This window comes from Oncorhynchus mykiss, chromosome 11, assembly GCF_057628025.1.
Source record: "Oncorhynchus mykiss isolate SJ-2025 chromosome 11, ASM5762802v1, whole genome shotgun sequence".
Classification (NCBI taxonomy): Eukaryota; Metazoa; Chordata; class Actinopteri; order Salmoniformes; family Salmonidae; genus Oncorhynchus; species Oncorhynchus mykiss.
Window position 1 is genome coordinate 11,498,371 of NC_143032.1, and position 19,958 is coordinate 11,518,328.

A 19,958-nucleotide genomic window follows, 5' to 3' on the forward strand; every position below is an offset into this window, starting at 1 on the left:
TAATCGCAGCAAAAGGTGGCGCTACAAAGTATTAACTTAAGGGGGCTGAATAATTTTGCACGCCCAATTTTTCAGTTTTTGATTTGTTCAAAAAGTTTGAAATATCCAATAAATGTCGTTCCACTTCATGATTGTGTCCCACATGTTGTTGATTCTTCACAAAAAAATACAGTTTTATATCTTTATGTTTGAAGCCTGAAATGTGGCAAAAGGTCGCAAAGTTCAAGTGGGCCGAATACTTTCGCAAGGCACTGTACAGTTGAAGTCAGAAGTTTACATATGTTTTTCAACCACTCCACAAATATCTTGTTCACAAACTATAGTTTTGGCAAGTCGGTTAGGACATCTACTTTGTGCATGACATTTGTAATTTTTCCAACAATTGTTTAGACAGATTATTTCACTTATAATTCACTGTATCACAATTCCAGTGGATCCGAAGTTTACATACACTAAGTTGACTGTGCCTTTAAACAGACTGTGCCTTTAAATTCCAGAAAATTATGTCATGGCTTTAGAAGCTTCTGATAGGCTAATTGACATTTTTTGAGTCAATCGGAAGTGTACCTGAGGATGTATTTCAAGTCCTACCATCAAACTCAGTCCCTCTTTGCTTGACATCATGGGATAATCAAAAGAAATCAGCCAAGACCTCAGAAAAAAATGGTAGACCTCCACAAGTCTGGTTCATCCTTGGGAGCAATTTCCAAATGCCTGAAGGTACCACATTCATCTATACAAAAAATAGTATGCAAGTATAAACACTAGAGGTTGACCGATTTTATCATTTTTCAATACCGATACAGATTATTGGAGGACCAAAAAAAGCCGATACCGATTAATCGGACGATTTTCATTTATTTATTTGTAATAATGACAATTACAACAATACTGAATGAACACTTTTATTTTAACTTAATATAATACATCAATAAATTCAATTTAGCCTCAAATAAATAATGAAACATGTTCAATTTGGTTTAAAGAATGCAAAAACAAAGTGTTGGAGAAGAAAGTAAATGTGCAATATGTGCTATGTAAAAAAGCTAATGTTTAAGTTCCTTGCTCAGAACATGAGAACATATGAAAGCTGGTGGATCCTTTTAACATGAGTCTTCAATATTCCCAGGTAAGAAGTTTTAGGTTTTAGTTATTATAGGAATTATAGGACTATTTCTCTCTATACCATCTGTATTTCATTAACCTTTGACTATTGGGTGTTCTTATTGGCACTTTAGTATTGCCAGTGTAACAGCGCTCACCCCGCTAACTAGCCAGCCATTTCACATCGGTTACACCAGCCTAATCTCAGGAGTTGAAAGGCTTGAAGTCATAAACAGCTCAATGCTTGAAGTACAGCAAAGAGCTGCTGGCAAAATGCACAAAAGTGCTGTTTGAATGAATGCTTACGAGCCTGCTGCTGCCTACCACCGCTGTCAGACTGCTCTATCAAATCATAGACTTAATTATAACATAATAACACACGGAAATACGAGCCTTAGGACATTAATATTGTAAAATACGGAAACTAATTTAGAAAACAAAAGGTTTATTATTTTCAGTGAAATACAGAACCGTTCCGTATTTTATCTAACGGGTGGCAACCCTAAGTCTAAATATTGCTCTTACATTGCACAACCTTCAATGTTATGTCATAATTACGTAAAATTCTGGCAAATTTGTTCGCAACGAGCCAGGCGGCCCAAACTGTTGCATATACCCTGACACTGTTACACAGAACGCAAGAGTAGTGACACAATTTCCCTAGTTTAATATTGCCTTCTAACCTGGATTTCTTTTAGCTAAATATGCAGGTTTAACAAAATATACTTCTGTGTATTGATTTTAAGAAAGGCATTGATGTTTAAGGTTAGGTACATTCGTGCAACGATTGTACTTTTTTCGAAAATGCGCTTTTGTTAAATCATCCCCCGTTTGGCAAAGTTGGCTGTCTTTGTTAGGAAGAAATAGTCTTCACACAGTTTTCAATGAGCCAGGTGGCCCAAACTACTGCATATACCCTGACTCTGTTGCACAGAACGCAAGAGAAGTGACACAATTTCCTGTTAGCAGGCAATATTAACTAATATTAACTAAATATGCAGGTTTTAAAATATATACTTGTGTATTGATTTTAAGAAAGGTGTTGATGTTTATGGTTAGGTACACATTGGTGCAACGACAGTGCTTTTCTTGCGAATGCCCTTAAATCACCCGTTTGGTGAAGTAGGCTATGATTCAGTGACAAATTAACAGGCACCGCATCGATTATATGCAATGCAGGACATACTAGATAAACTAGTAATATCGTCAACCATGTGTAGTTAACTAGTGATTATGTTAAGATTAATTGTATTTTTATAAGATACGTTTAATGCTAGCTAGCACCTTAACTTGGCTCCTTGCTCCACTCACATAACAGGTAGTCAGCCTGCCACGCAGTCTCCTCATGGAGTGCAATGTAATCGGCCATGATCTGTGTCCAAAAATGCTGATTACCGATTGTTATGAAAACTTGAAATCGGCCCTAATTAATCAGCAATTCTGATTAATCAGTCGACCTAAAAATAAACACCAGGTGACCACGCGGCCGTCATATCGCTCAGGAAGGAGATGCGTTCTGTTTCCTAGAGATGAACGTACTTTGGTGAGAAAAGTGCAAATCAATCCCAGAACAACAGCAAAGGACCTTATGAAGATGCTGGAGGAAACAGGTACAAAATGATCTATATCCACAATAAAACAAGTCCTTTATCGATGTAACCTGAAAGGCCGCTCAGCAAGGAAGAAGCCACTGCTCCAAAACTGCCATAAAAAAGCCAGACTACAGTTGCGACTGCAACTGCAAAAAGATTGTACTTTTTGGAGTATTGTCTGATGAAACAAAATAGAACTGTTTGGCCATAATGACCATCGTTATGTTTGGAGGAAAAATGGGGACGCTTGCAAGCCGAAGAACACCATCCCAACCGTGAAGAACGGGGGTGGCAGCATCATGTTGTGGGGGTGCTTTGCTGCAGGAGGGACTAGTGCACTTCACAAAATAGATGGCATTGTGAGGAGGGAAAATTATGTGCATATATTGAAGCAACATCTCAAGACATCAGTCAGGAAGTTAAAGCTTGGTCGCAAATGGGTCTTCCAAATGGACAATGACTCCAATTATACTTCCAAAGTTGTGGCAAAATGGCTTAAAGACAACAAAGTAAAGTTATTGGAGTGTTAATCATGAAGTCCTGACTTCAATCCTATTGAAAATTTATGGGCAGAACTGAAAAAGCGTGTGCAAGCAAGGAGGCCTACAAACCTGACTCAGTTACACCAGCTCTGTCAGGAGGAATTGGCCGAAGTTCACCCAACTTATTGTGGGAAGCTTGTGGAAGGCTACCCAAAACGTTTGACCCAAGTTAAATAATGTAAAGGCAATGCTACCAAAAAAGCTGAAATAAATTATTCTCTCTACTATTTTTTTTCTGACATTTCACGTTCTTAAAATAAAGTGTTGATCCTAACTGACCTAAGACGGGACATTTTTACTAGGATTAGATGTCAGGAATTGTGAAAAACTGAGTTTAAATGTATTTGCCTAGGATGTATGTAATCTTCCGACTTCAACTGTACATGCACAGCCTATTGGATAGATTGAGAAATGGAAATCCCGGGGGGAAAAAAAGTATGAATTTACCCACAGTATGCTTAATATGAATGGAATGGAAATGTTAGACTATAATTAAATTCAACTGATAGTGGATGAGACAATAATACATGAATATACTTTAATTAGAATGCTTCATATGGTCTAGGTTATTAATGTGTGTGTATATCTATTTTGCAGTGAGCACCCCACACTTCCTCCACATCAAAGGTGTGGAGGTCAACGCCAGGCAGACCGCCACCTTCCAGTGCACAGTCAACGGTCGACCACAAGACAGCCACAACCTCTGGTTACAGGCAAGTCAATTTTGACCTTAAACAGTCCTATGTGGTCATTTTAGATCCTTAATGCCACAGTGTTAGTGTCACATGAAGACAAACTGCCATTACCAGACTCCTTGTGTATGGCACATCTTCTTGAACCTTGGTTGACATCTGGACCTGAAATGAGAAGCTCTGTGTTTTCCACCGTTCTCCATGACATTACTGTGCAGCGGAAGGAACAGACCTCTACCTACCTAATGAGGGCCCTACTCTGAACAGACCTCTACCTACCTAATGAGGGCCCTACTCTGAACAGACCTCTACCTACCTAATGAGGGCCCTACTCTGAACAGACCTCTACCTACCTAATGAGGGCCCTACTCTGAACAGACCTCTATCTACCTAATGAGGGCCCTACTCTGAACAGACCTCTACCTACCTAATGAGGGCCCTACTCTGAACAGACCTCTACCTACCTAATGAGGGCCCTACTCTGAACAGACCTCTACCTACCTAATGAGGGCCCTACTCTGAACAGACCTCTACCTACCTAATGAGGGCCCTACTCTGAACAGACCTCTACCTACCTAATGAGGGCCCTACTCTGAACAGACCTCTACCTACCTAATGAGGGCCCTACTCTGAACAGACCTCTACCTACCTAATGAGGGCCCTACTCTGAACAGACCTCTACCTACCTAATGAGGGCCCTACTCTGAACAGACCTCTACCTACCTAATGAGGGCCCTACTCTGAACAGACCTCTACCTACCTAATGAGGGCCCTACTCTGAACAGACCTCTACCTACCTAATGAGGGCCCTACTCTGAACAGACCTCTACCTACCTAATGAGGGCCCTACTCTGAACAGACCTCTACCTACCTAATGAGGGCCCTACTCTGAACAGACCTCTACCTACCTAATGAGGGCCCTACTCTGAACAGACCTCTACCTACCTAATGAGGGCCCTACTCTGAACAGACCTCTACCTACCTAATGAGGGCCCTACTCTGAACAGACCTATACCTACCTAATGAGGGCCCTACTCTGAACAGACCTCTATCTACACTACTGTTCAAAAGTTTGGGGTCATTTAGGAATGTCCTTGTTTTTGAAAGAAAAAAAAGAAAACATTTGTTCATTTTAAAATAACATCAAATTGATCAGAAATACAGTGTAGACGTTAATGCTGTAAATGACTATTGTAGCTGGAAACTGCAGATTTAAATAAAAATGGAATATCTACATAGGCGTACAGAGGCAAATTATCAGCAACCATCACTCCTGTGATCCAATGGCACGTTGTGTTAGCTAATCAAAGTTTATCATTTTAAAAGGTTAATTGATCATTAGAAAACCCTTATGCAATTATGTTAGCACAGCTGAAAACTGTTGTTCTGATTAAATAAGCAATTAAACTGGCCTTTAAACTAGTTGAGTATCTGGAGCATCAGCATTTGTGGGTTCGATGACGGGCTTAAAATGGACAGAAACAAAGACTTTCTTCTGAAACTCGTCAGTCTATTCTTGTAAAACACCAGTCTCAACGTCAACAGTGAAGAGGCGACTCTGGCCTTCTAGGCAGCGTTCCTCTGACCGGAGTCTGTGTTCTTTTGCCCATCTCAATCTCAATCTTTTTTTTTCAATCTTTTTGTTGGCTTTTTATTTGCAACTCTGCCTAGAAGGTCAGCATCCCAGTCGCATCTTCACTGTTGACGTTGAGACGGGTGTTTTTCGAGTACTATTTAATGAAGCTGCCAGTTGAGGAGTCTGTTTCTCAAACTAGTGTGTGTTGCCTCACAGTCCCTGCTGTTCCATAAGGTTTTTTTTTCTTGTTTTTTACTGCTTGCGTCAGTTACTTGATGTGAAATAGAGTTCCATGTAGTCATGGCTCTATGTAGTACTGTGTGACTCCCATAGTCTGTTCTGGACTTGGGGACTGTGAAGAGACCTCTGGTGGCATGTCTTGTGGGGTATGCATGGGTGCCGAGCTTTGTGCCAGTAGTTTAGACAGACAGCTCGGTGCATTCAACATGTCAATACTTCTCATTAATGAAAGTATTGATGAAGTCAATTTCTCCTCCACTTTCAGCCAGGAGAGATTAACATGCATGTTGTTAATGTTTTCTCTCTGTTTTCATCCAAGGGCCAGCCGTGCTGCCCTGTTCTGAGCCAATTGCAATATTCCTTAGTCCTGACCACACGACTGACCAGTAGTCCAGGTGCGACAAAATTAGGGCCTGTAGGACCTGCCTTGTTGATAGTGTTGTTAAAACAGAGCATCGCTTTATTATACACAGACTTCTCCCCATCTTAGCTACTACTGCATCAATATGTTTTGACCATGACAGTTTCCAATCTAGTGTTACTCCAAGCAGTTTAGTCATCTCAACCTTCTCAATTTCCACCTTATTTATTACAATATTTAGTTGAGGTTTAGAGTTTAGTGAGAGTTTTGTTCCAAATACAATGCTTTTAGTTTTATAAATATTTAGGGCTAACCTATTCCTTGCCACCCAATCTGAAACTAACTGCAGCTCTTTGTGGCGTGTTGCAGTCATTTCAGTCGCTGTAGTAGCTGACGTGTATAGTGTTGAGTCATCCATATACATAGAAACTCTGGCTTTACTCAAAGTCAACGGCATGTCATTAGTAAACATTTTTAAAAGCAAGGGGCCTAAACAGCTACCCTGGGGAATTCCTGATTCTAACTGGATTATATTTGATAGGCTAATATTAAAGAACACCCTCTGTGTTCTGTTAGACAAGTAACTCTTAATCCACATTATAGCAGGGGGTGTAAAGCCATAACACATATGTTTTTCCAGCAGCAGACTATGATCAATAATGTCAAAAGCTGCGCTGAAGTCTAACAAGACAGCCCCCACAATCTTTTTATCATCAATTTCTCTCAGCCAATCATCAGTCATTTGTGGAAGTGCTGTGCTTGTTGAGTGTCCTTCCCTACAAGAATGTTGAAATTCTGTTGTCAATTTTCTTGTCATCTGCATATCACTGTGTTATCTGTAGGTTGACAATGTGTGAGGTAGATCAGTGTGCTATCGGTAGGTTGACAGTAAATGAGGTAATCGCTCCTCTTAACGAATTCCTTTCATCCTCGTTAATGCCAGAGATGAAACACTAGCATTAAGTGAAATCCCCCCCGGTGACAGTAATGAAGAAATATTCCTGACAAACAAATGGCCCCCCATCTGGTATGGGTGTGTGTGTGTTTGGTTTTGTCGGCGTGTGTGTGGTGACAGCTGTGAGGAAGCCGGGGTGCAGAGAGAACACACAGCGTGGCGCTTGCTGACAGGATTCTCTGTCCCTCTCGCTCTTCAAACAGACCAGCAGACGAACACAAACATACACACAGCCTGCTGACACAACACTCCTGGTATTGCCAGAAGTTGTATTTGACCCCCTCTTCCAATTTCATGCACCAAAATAAAACATTGGGAGGATATCTCCTCTAACATAAAGAAAACAGCGGGAGGATATCTCCCCCAACATAAACATCGGGAGGATATCTCCCCCAACATAAACATCGGGAGGATATCTCCCCCAACATAAACATCGGGAGGATATCTCCCCCAACATAAACATCGGGAGGATATCTCCCCCAACATAAACATCGGGAGGATATCTCCCCCAACATAAACATCGGGAGGATATCTCCCCCAACATAAACATCGGGAGGATATCTCCCCCAACATAAACATCGGGAGGATATCTCCCCCAACATAAACATCGGGAGGATATCTCCCCCAACATAAACATCGGGAGGATATCTCCCCCAACATAAACATCGGGAGGATATCTCCCCCAACATAAACATCGGGAGGATATCTCCCCCAACATAAACACCGGGAGGATATCTCCCCCAACATAAACATTGGGAGGATGTCTCCCTCAACATAAACATCGGGAGGATGTCTCCCCCAACATAAACATCGGGAGGATGTCTCCCCCAACATGATAGCCAGTGCCCTGTCTGGTCTGTTGTTCTCTCTCCCATCTAAAGTATTGGACCGTCAGCGGTTCAGTTTGACCGCTCTGTGACCGTCTGCACCGATGCTGTTCCCCAGGTGGACTAGACTAGCGTTGCCTGCCAGGCAGCCACGTACTCCTCTCCTATTCATAAACCGACCAGCGGAATGTGGAAACCTGCTGGTTATCCCAATGGTGTTAGACCCTATAGCCTGCAGGCACTCTTCAATAGGTCTCAGCTCATGTGTTTACAATGTACTGCTTCAATCTGCAGTACATTCTACTGTACCCTAGTCTACAACATGCTGGCAGTGTTAACTTCATAAACAAAGATTGACAAGAGTCACTGCAGATGACTAAATTTGTCAAATGAGGGGAACCAGTTTGGATGGGGAATGTGTTTGTCGCAACACTGCTAATTTACAGTTGAAGTCGGAAGTTTACATGCACTTAGGTTGGAGACATTAAAACTCGTTTTTCAACCACTCCACAAATTTCTTGTTAACAAACTATAGTTTTGGCAAGTCGTTTAGGACATCTACTTTGTGCATGACACAAGTCATTTTTCCAACAATTGTTTACAGACATATTATTTCACTTATAATTCACTGTATCACAATTCCAGTGGGTCAGAAGTTTACATACACTAAGTTGACTGTGCCTTTAAACAGCTTGGAAAATGCATGGCTTTAGAAGCTTCTGATAGCCTAATTGACATAATTTGAGTCATTTGGAGGTGTACCTGTGGATAGAAATCAAGGCCTACTTTCAAACTCAGTGCCTCTTTGCTTGATATAATGGGAAAATCAAAAGAAATCAGCCAAGACCTCCACAAGTCTGGTTCATCCTTGGGAGGTACCACGTTCATCTGGAGAAACAATAGTATGCAAGTATAAACACCATGTGACCACGCAGCCGTCATACCACTCAGGAAGGAGACGCGTTCTGTCTCCTAAAGATGAACGTACTTTGGTGCGAAAAGTGCAAATCAATCCCAGAACAACAGCAAAAGGACCTTGTGAAGATGCTGGAGGAAACAGGTACAAAAGTATATATATCCACAGTAAAACGAGTCCTATATCGACATAACCTGAAAGGCCGCTCAGCAAGGAAGAAGCCAATCCTCCAAACTTCCATAAAAATAGACAGACTACGGTTTGCAACTGCACATGGGGACAAAGATCATACTTTTTGGAGAAATGTCCTCTGGTCTGATGAAACAAAAATAGAACTGTTTGGCCATAATGACCATCGTTATGTTTGGAGGAAAAATGGGGAGGCTTGCAAGCCGAAGAACACCATCCCAACCATGAAGCATGGGGGTGGCAGCATCATTTTGTGGGGGTGCTTTGCAGAACTGAAAAAGCATGTGCAAGCAAGGAGGCCTGCACACCTGACTCAGTTACACCAGCTCTGTCAGGAGGAATGGGCCAAAATTCACCCAAGGTATTGTGAGAAGCTTGTGGAAGGCTACCTGAGACCTTTGACCCAAGTTAAACAATGTAAAGGCAATGCTACCAAATACTAATTGAGTGTATGTAAACTTCTGACCCACTGGGAATGTGATGAAATAAATAAAAGCTGAAATAAATAATTCTCTCTACTATTATTCTGACATTTCACATTCTTAAAATAAAGTGGTGATCCTAACTGACCTAAGACAGGGAATTTTTACTATGATTAAATGTCAGGAATTGTGAAAAACTGAGTTTAAATGTATTTGGCTAAGGTGTATGTAAACTCCCGACTTCAACTGTACATTTACATGATCGTGTGTTGCTGTGTATTTTCCTACCAGGGTATCGGAGGGAGACGGGCCCCGATGAGAGAGACCAAGCCGGTGAACTCCCGCCGCTACACCGCCACGTTTGACGTGGAGAACACCACTAAGGGAGACTCTGGACGATTCCGCTGCATCGTCCACTCAGACAAGGGCGTGGGCGTGTCCAGTTATGCCGACCTGACCGTCAAACGTAAGTCACATTCTGCTTGTGCCTCCTATAATGACTTGCCAAAAAGGCCGGTAAAGTTTCCTCACAAATAGGTGCTACGTCAGGGACTACTGTACAGTATATTGTCCATGTTAGTGTTATCCCTATGCATACAGTATCTCTATTTAAGAGCGAAAGAGTTATGAAATAACATTTCACTTTGACTTTTAATCAACTATAATAGATATTTAATTTAGTTAATTTCTTCAACCAGTCCAAAATTAACCATGCTCTCAGTCACAAACCAGTCTGTCATTTTATTGTATAGTTTCCAATGTCAAGGCCAAGAGTGGGCCTCTGTCTCTCTCCAATCTCCATAGCTCAGGTTCAGCCTTAGTGATTGGCCTCTATTGTACTCTAAATGTCTCTCTTAGGAAGTTCAGTAGTGAGGGATAGCTGTAATCCTGGCATGCCAGATAGAGACCTGTCAATCACTCTCAAATAGCCCTGCGCGTTTCCACCATCACACTCTGTCTCTGTGTGCAGCAGGCGCCAGCAGCAGCTTCACTGACAATGTGTCGGAGGAGGAGGAGGAGGAGGAGGAGGAGGTGTGTGTGTGTGTGTGTGTGTGTGTGTGCATGTTGTACTGTTTATTAGGTACACCACCCCGTTCATGAAAATGGTTCGCTCCTATAGACTATATAAAACAGACAGGCATCGAGGCATTGAGTTACTGTTCGATTGAACGTTAGGATGGGCAAAACAAGTGACCTAAGCAACTTTGAGCATGGTGTGATCATCCATGCCAGGTGCTTCGTTTCCAGTATCTCAGAAACGGCTAGCCAGTGCCTCTCGCACGACGTGTAGGGTATACCTAGAATGACGCGACAAACAGAAAACATCCAGTCAGCGGCAGTCCTGAAGGGGGAAAAACACCTTGTTGACGAAAGGTCGAAGGACAAGGGCAAGAATCGTGCAAGCTAGCAGGCAGGCCACAAACAGTGAAATAATGGTGCAGTACAACAGTGGTGTGGAGAACGGCTTCTCGGAACACACAACTTGTCAGTCCTTTCCACAAATGGGCTATTGCAGCAAACAACCACACTAGGTTCCACTCGTATCAGCTAAAAACAAGACGTTGCTCCAGTGGGTACACTATCACCAACACTGGAGAATTGAGGATTGGAAAACCATTGCCTGGTCCGGCAAATCCCGGTTTCTGTTGCGTCATGCTGATGGCACAGACATTTGGCGTGAGCAGCATGAGTCTATAGACCCATCCTGCCTGGTGTCAAAGGTACAGTTGGTGGCTGTGGTGTAATGGTGTGGGGAATGTTTTCCTGGCACACGTTAGCTCCCTTGATTATTCCCTTGATAACAATTGAGCAACGTTTCCATGCCCCGAAGAATTCAGGCTATTCTGGAGGCAAAGGGGAGGTCCGACCCGGTACTAGATGGGTGTACCTAATAAACTGGCCTCTGAGTTTGTCTGACATGTCGATGCAAATGATCCCTGGCATGTTGGTTGCCATAGTAAATCCCCTTCCACTTGGTTGTGTAGAGGAACGATGTACAACGGCTGCCTCCTTTACCATGTCAAATTATGCTTCATCATTTTAAACGCCGTTACCAAAGACTCCCGTTCTTTATTATAACAGCAACAACCAGTTCCCTTTTCAATTGAGTTGTCTACATTTTTTCATCCCGGCCGTTTGTCCCCCTCTCACTGATCTAATATTATATTTAGGAAACTTTTCATATTCACATCATTTTTCCAACACCGACTCGGCTACGGCTCGTTTTTACCACTTGTTTTATTCCATCCAATTTAAGAGGCAGTGTTTCGTCTAGTGAAGACGTGTGGTGGCTTTGTCAGCAGAGTGCACAGCTCTTCTCTGAGTTGGTGACCCTACTGGTCCTGTTTTCACACAGTCAGAGAAGGAGTGCTGATATAGGATCAGACTTTTAGATCATAATGAAGAGGATTATATGGGGGGGGGCTGATCCCAGATCTACAGGGGGTGGGGGCTGATCCCAGATCTACAGGGGGTGGGGGCTGATCCCAGATCTACAGGGGGGTGATCCCAGATCTACAGGGGGGGGGGGGGGGCTGATCCCAGATCCACAGGGGGGGGGGGGGCTGATCCCAGATCTATGGATGGGGACAGGGACGGGGGCTGATCCCAGATCTAGCCAAGGACACCGAGTACCAGGGATACTGACCCAAGAACGGTCTTTAAAGTCCCAATGCAGCCGTTTTTAAATCGATCTCTAATTGTTTTTGGGCAACAATTAAGTACCTTACTATAATAGATTTTCATTAAAATGGGCAAAAATAGCTTTTTACCAAAGCACCATTTCCCAAGCAATAATTTAGCTAGGACTGTCTGGGAGTGGTTTGAGTAGGAAGGGAAACTGAAAACGAGCTGTTATTGGCAGAGAGGTTTGTAACTCTCTTTGCCGTTGGTCTATTAACCAATTTACCGCATTGTGATGTCACCATGGAAAGCCGACACTCCTGCCTATGCAAACCTGCTGATTAGAAGGTCCTGTGTAGATTGCATTTTCAACCAGTAACTATCAGGAAACAACACTGATGAAATGTTTTCACACTTTTACAGTGTTGGTTTCATCAGCTGTTGTGTAATATGAATTTAAACACAGGGAAAACTGAATGTTGACTGCACTGGGCCTAACCCCCCCTGCGGTGGTCATATAGGCTGACCTGAGGCATGTAGAAGAATGGCTGGGGTTATAAATTATTCACGTTGTACTGTTTAACCCCCACATGGCCCAACAGGTCCCAGAGAGGGACATTACTATACCACTACTGCCAGTTAGAGGATATATTATTCACCTGGAACGCTACCTACTGCACAGGTGTATGTTAACCCTTTAGAGAATGGTTTAGATTTGCACTTTCAGTTTTGGACATTGATCCTTTTACTTTTTGTTTGCAGTGAATGTCACTTTTTGCTCTGACTTTGGATGTAGTTCAAGGTATTGAATCTCTTTAGATGACCTCTTTGTCAGAGCTTGGCCAGCTAGGTCACAAGGGAGGGCTTGGCATCCATCTCAGAACACTGTGCCTTAGCCATACCTAATGTGCCTGTATCAGTAGCTTAGGCATACACTGCACCCCTAGAATGAACAAAAGCTCCCTTTCTGAACAGACCTGACCTCCATATTGCACCATTTAGAAGCACTATCATTGCCTGGAGTTAGAACTACTGTTTGTGAATCTCACAGGCTTATTAGCGTACCATGTTTAACAGTATAGCTTCCATCCCTCTCCTCGCCCCTACCTGGGCTCGAACCAGGGACCCTCTGCACACATCGACAACAGCCACCCTCGAACCATCATTACGCATTGCTCCACAAAAGCCGCGGCCCTTGTAGAGCAGGGGGAACAACTACTTCTCAGAGCCAGTGACGTCACCGATTGAAACGCTGTTAGCGCACACCCCGCTAACTAACTAGCCATGTCACATCGGTTACACTCACCCCCCTTTTGACCTCCTCCTTTTCCGCAGCAACCAGTGATCCGGGTCAACAGCATCAATGCAACAGTATAGCTTCCGTCCCTCTCCTCGCCCCGACCTGGGCGCGAACCAGGGACTCTCTGCACACATCAACAGCTACCTCCCGGGTGGTGCAGTGGTCTAAGGCACTGCATCGCAGTGCTAGCTGTGCCCCCAGAGATTCTGGGTTCGAGCCCAGGCTCCATGTGGCGGTGCTCAATTGGCCCAGCGTCGTCTGGGTTAGGGAGGGTTTGGTCGGCAGGGATGTCCTTGTCTCATCGCGCATTAGCGACTCCTGTCGAGGGCCGGGCGCAGTGCACGCTGACCAGGTCGCCAGGTGTACGGTGTTTCCTCCAACACATTGGTGCGGCTGGAGTCCGGGTTGGATGTGCATTGTGTCAAGAAGCAGTGCGGCTTGGTTGGGTTGGTTGGGTTCTCGACCTTCGCCTCTCCCGAGTCCGTACCTCCCGTACAGCGATACCACAAATAATAAAATTAAATAATAAAATTAAAATAAAAAAACTGCCTCCCACGAAGCATCATTACCCATCGCTCCACAAAAGCCACAGCCCTTGTAGAGCAGGGGGAACAACTACTTCAAGGTCTCAGAGCGAGTGACATCACCGATTTGAAACGCTGTTAGCGCGCACCCTGCTAACTAGCTAGCCAATTCACATCAGTTACACATGGCTAGCACTGCCACAGCGTGCTCACAGAACATCCAACATCTCTCTGACCCTGTTTTCAAACTCCTTTCTAAATATTGAACCCTAATCATTTCAGCACAATCCTAATGGTACCCAGAAGGGGAGTTTACATAAGCTTCCACAGCCCATGGGACAGGGACCAGTCATATGGGGAACTGTGCGGGCTTAGAGGTTGGGTTGTATGGGAGCCGACCAGCCAATACCACTTCATATATAGCCTGTTTAGGGTAGGGCCCTGTGACCACTGGGAGGGTGTGGCTAGCAGCAGGTGCTATATAAAGTCACAGCTGCTTTTAGTTTCATAGTGCCTCTCCAGTCCACACGGCTCGCTGCTTGCTGACTCAGCAGTTATGGCTACATGCAGCCATCCAGCGCCACGGCGACAGCTGAGCGCCACCACCAACCACATGGCGACCACACGTAGACTTGCTTGCTGCCGCGAGCAGGCTCTTTGAATAAGGGGCACTCTTTTATGACCTCTAGGTTGTTGAGCAAGTGGGACTTGTAGTTCAACTGTAAAGTGGGACTTGTAGTTCAACTGTAAAGTGGGACTTGTAGTTCAACTGTAATTATGGATGAAGTCCCTTTTATTTGTTGGGCAACGTGGTAATAATGGGGATATCACTCCTCCAGACTTCGACTTAAATACTATTTGTTTTGTTTATACTTCAGCTGCAATTGATTACGCTTACCTGGCCCAATGGAGCCAGTAGGATAGTCCCAAAAGTGCAAACTACACCCCTCTGTAACTCTCGGCAGACTCAGTCAAATGCTCAGTGTTTGAAAGAAAACAAATCCTCTCACCACACAGATTGGTGTTGTCTGTAATGTCAGCCCCAGCGCATTATGCTGTTTAGTCATTACTGATGGTCGATACCCACGTGGAGGTGAAAGGGAGTGAGGCCTGACACATCACACGGCACCCGTCAGTACGATGTGGCTCCAACCTTTTGTTTTCCCATTCTGCTACGCGTCAGTGGCATCGAAGGATCGATTGCCTGGCCCTCCCGAAGCTGTTGAAGGACCTGATATCTTATTTATCTCTTTCTGTCTTCCCCCAACCCAAACAAAATGTCAGAGATGATGTGGTATCGGCTTAGAGGAAATGGAGACTGCTAGAACACCTTACAAGCCCCGCCGTCTAACTCCACCGCACAGCCAGATTGAACTGTCACTTCATCTCAAAGTTAATCTGAGCTGACGATGAGGTGGCATCACGCTCTCTCTCTCTGTTCTCTCGCTCTGTTCTCTCGCTCTGTTCTCTCGCTCTGTTCTCTCGCTCTGTTCTCTCGCTCTGTTCTCTCGCTGTGTTCTCTCGCTGTGTTCTCTCGCTGTGTTCTCTCGCTCTGTTCTCTCGCTGTGTTCTCTCGCTGTGTTCTCTCGCTGTGTTCTCTCGCTGTGTTCTCTCGCTGTGTTCTCTCGCTGTGTTCTCTCTCTGTGTGTTCGCTCTCTCTGTGTGTTCGCTCTCTCTGTGTGTTCGCTCTCTCTGTGTGTTCGCTCTCTCTGTGTGTTCGCTCTCTCTGTGTGTTCGCTCTCTCTGTGTGTTCGCTCTCTCTGTGTGTTCGCTCTCTCTGTGTGTTCGCTCTCTCTCTGTGTGTTTGCTCTCTCTCTCTCTCTCTCTCTCTCTCTCTCTGTGTTCTCTCACTCTCTCTGTGTTCTCTCTCTCCCTCTGTTCTCTCGCTCTGTTCTCTCGCTCTGTTCTCACTCTGTTCTCGCTCTGTTCTCTCTCTGTGTGTTCGCTCTCTCTGTGTGTTCGCTCTCTCTGTGTGTTCGCTCTCTCTGTGTGTTCGCTCTCTCTGTGTGTTCGCTCTCTCTCTGTGTGTTTGCTCTCTCTCTCTCTCTCTCTCTCTCTCTCTCTCTCTCTGTGTTCTCTCACTCTCTCTGTGTTCTCTCTCTCCCTCTGTTCTCTCTCTCTCTGTTCTCTCGCTCTCTCTCTCGCTCTCTCTCTGTGTGTGTTCGCTCTCTCTCTCTGTTCTCTCTCTCTGTTCTCTCTCTCTGTCTGTTCTCTCTCGCTGCTTCTAGAGACAGTAAGAGGTTTTCATTTGGCATGTGAGTCTCCACCTGTTTGCCGTCTGATAACAGTTAAATCAGTCAGTACCCCAGGGATCAGGACAGCTGTCTTGACTGCTAAAGAAAGACGGTTAAATCATCTAGACAACCTTTGTCTGAGTGGTTGGTCTCTATCATCAAAATAGAATGAATTGTACATCTATACTCTATCAGGGGTTGAAATTATTTTTTAAATTGATGGTTGTGGAAAAAATTATAAAATCACCAGGAATTCAGCAATTTTTGGACATTTTCTAAATCTGTTAAGTATTCCCAAAAATAAAAGCGTAATCAAGGTATGAAATCATTTTTATTTTAAAATACAATCTCTTTCTGGTCTTAGTTGTGAACAATTTGAAGTGTAGAAATGATTATAATAATTTTCTGGCCCCCGACCACTCGCTCCGACAAAAAACGGCCCGCTGCTGAATCTAGTTGCCTAGCTACCCTTGGTCTAAATGTAACAGACCTGTATTCAAATTTCTTTGTAAAAATACCTGCGCTTGTCTGGTGACTGCCGCAATGGGACCAACACAATAGTACCTAAAGTGCAAACCCCGCTGGCATTCCAGGCAGGCTCAATGAAAGGAAAGAAACTCTATGCAAACGCAGGTATGAAACGTATAGAGTGGTGTAAACAGGGAAAAGGGAAGAGGAAGGGGTATGAGATGCAGGGAGGGTCAACAAGTGGGCGGCCATGACGTCTGTCCGGTCTGGCACATGCTGTGAGAGCGGCCCTGAGAATACTGGGTAACTCCTGGGGCCACGGAGCAGACAGCATCTAGTGAGAGGGAAGAGAATGGGAGAGAGGGGGGAGGGTATCAAGAGGGAGAGCGAGAGAGAATTTAGCTTGACCGATGCCACCACACGACCCACAACTATTTTCAGTAGCTCCATATTGTTACCTAGTTTACTTGGAGGGTTTCCAATAATGACACTTCCATTGACTCCAGTGTGTATAATATATCTGAAGTCTATAAAACACAGTCCAGAGTCAGACGTCAACCCCAGTGGGCACATTACAGACAGAGATCTAGGGCCGTATTTCACACAGCGTCTCATAGTAGCACTGAAGATCTAGGATCAGGTCCCCTTGTCATTTCAATCTAAAAGTTACAGATGGTCCTAGATCAGCACTAGTATTGTGAGATGCTTGATACATACAACCCCTGGGAAGACATTCTGTCTTTTCCATCTCACGGAAAAGTCACACGTTATGAGGCCAGGCTGACAGGAAGACAGATGAGCCATTACTTAACCAGTAATTGGTGTTCTCACTGGTTCCAATCGATATCAGAGGCCATGGTGTGTGTGTGTGTGAAGTACACAGACCTCCGAGGGGCGACAAAGAGCTCCGAGGTCCTGTTTTTCTTCCCACCGGAGAACTCCTGTAAATCGTGATGTATTGTATGAAAGCAACAGCCTAATATACTGTATATTCAGTAAACTAAAGGTGTATGTCCTCACTCCTCATATGCACTTCTTGTATAAAGAACAGTGTTATAGGCAAGGAAATCTGGATAACTAAACTGTTCAGTCTCTCTGAGATCAAATCTTCACATTAGTCACTGATATCCAAGTCTTATCTAGTCAGGTAGTAAATGCATCTGAGTAGCCAGACTTAACTGCCTAGTTCAATAAAGGACAAATAAAAAATACTTGGTCTCACCATGACACCTGACTGGCCTGTCGGACAAGCTATCATCAGGGTAAGTAGGCTAAGTCACACACACCGTGTGTGTGTGTGTGGGGGGGGGGTTGTGTTTGTGGGGGGGGGTTGTGTGTGTGGGGGGGAGGGTTTGTGTGTGTGTGGGGGGGAGGGTTTGTGTGTGTGTGTGTGGGGGGGGGGGTTCGTGTGTGTGTGTGTGGGGGGGAAGTTGACTCAACGTCCATGGAAGTTGAGTCAGTCATTCCCTAGACCCGGCACTGAAAACACCCCGATAGAGCAAAAACATTCACCCTCACAATGGACAGGAATTGGCTCATTGTCTTATTGTTGGTGATTGAACACGATAGACTGACTTTGGTACAATGGATCCTCCTCAGAGGTCTCTTCAGGACGACAGAGAGCGCTGGGTAGAGGAGAGGGAGATTGTTGAAATGGGTCACCGGGAGAAAGAGAGCAGGACCAGTGGGAGTGATGAGTAATGGATTCAGGTTGGCTGTTCTACCGGCGAAGGTCAGGAAATTAATTGGTTTAACTCATTACCTCGGTTCGGATCTCCCCTTTTTTCACCGTGCTCTCCACCTCAGCCCGGAACTCACGGCTTTGTGTGAGGCACCGCCACCACAATCACTTAATTGCTCCTACTTAAGATTTAAGCCGCCGATATCATGCGAACACGCATTCTATTTCTCTGCAGATTCACGTTGGGTGTAATTGAGAATTCTTTCTGTTCTGCTCTGTTTGCAGAGTGAACCTGTAGTATTTGCATAGTTTTAGTGTTTCTCTATGTTGACTGCAGGTTTATATATACTCTTCTGAAGGTAAGATGTTTTGGTCCTCGAATGTCAAAATGTACAAAACATTACAGCTCTTGTGTTATAGTTTAGGACAAAATAAATAAGTGGAGAGCTTTTTGCCATCTCTCTTGTATTCAAAATGAGTCCGAATGAATCATCAAGAAACAGAACAGATATTTTGCAATATAATATTGACGTTATATCAGTTCCTGGACCGTATGAATAAAAACCCCTAGGGAATGAATATACAGTGCCTTGCGAAAGTATTCGGCCCTCTTGAACTTTGCGACCTTTTGCCACATTTCAGGCTTCAAACATAAAGATATAAAACTGTATTTTTTTGTGAAGAATCAACAACAAGTGGGACACAATCATGAAGTGGAACAACATTTATTGGATATTTCAAACTTTTTTAACAAATCAAAAATTGAAAAATTGCAACTGTAATATCCTGATTGAAAATGCTGTCCCAGAGACTCCTGGGAAGAAGGTAAAACATTTTTTGTGATTGAATCTCGTCAGATTTCAGCCCGCGTGGCTCAAGCGATCAGACCAAGGTTAGGCCAACAGAGAAGAAATGTGATTTGTTTTTTTTGTGGGATTAAAGGATAATAGGCTGTTTAGTTGAAAGGGGGATACTAGTCAGTTGTAACACTTAATGCATTCAACTGAAATGTGTCTTCCGCATTTAACCCATCCCCTCTGAATCAGAGAGGTGCGGGGGGCTACCATAATCGAGATCCACGTTTTCGTCACCCGTGGTTAACTGCCTTGCTCAGGGGCAGAATGACAGATTTCTATCTTGTAAGCTTGGGGATTCGATCCAGCAACCTTTCAGTTACTTGCCCAACTCTCTAACCACGCCCCTGTTTAGTATGACTTGCGGAAGATGCTATATACAGTGCCTTGCGAAAGTATTCGGCCCCCTTGACCTTTGCGACCTTTTGCCACATTTCAGGCTTCAAACATAAAGATATAAAACTGTATTTTTTTGTGAAGAATCAACAACAAGTGGGACACAATCATGAAGTGGAACGACATTTATTGGATATTTCAAACTTTTTTAACAAATCAAAAACTGAAAAATTGGGTGTGCAAAATTATTCAGCCCCTTTACTTTCAGTGCAGCAAACTCTCTCCAGAAGTTCAGTGAGGATCTCCGAATGATCCAATGTTGACCTAAATGACTAATGATGATAAATACAATCCACCTGTGTGTAATCAAGTCTCCGTATAAATGCACCTGCACTGTGATAGTCTCAGAGGTCCGTTAAAAGCGCAGAGAGCATCATGAAGAACAAGGAACACACCAGGCAGGTCCGAGATACTGTTGTGAAGAAGTTTAAAGCCGGATTTGGATACAAAAAGATTTCCCAAG

General features: G+C 44.0%; 1 protein-coding gene across 12 annotated transcripts in view; it reads left to right on the forward strand.

Moving 5' to 3' along the window:
• Nucleotides 1–19,958, forward strand: part of LOC110535264 (receptor-type tyrosine-protein phosphatase mu) — a 304,962-nt gene that overhangs the window by 111,656 nt on the left and 173,348 nt on the right. For all 12 annotated transcript variants that reach the window (XM_036934853.2, XM_036934855.2, XM_036934858.2 and 9 more), the window contains exons 5-6: nt 3,836–3,951; nt 9,708–9,882. In XM_036934853.2, the coding sequence (XP_036790748.2) occupies nt 3,836–3,951; nt 9,708–9,882 (291 nt within the window). The remainder of the gene's footprint in view (nt 1–3,835; nt 3,952–9,707; nt 9,883–19,958) is intronic.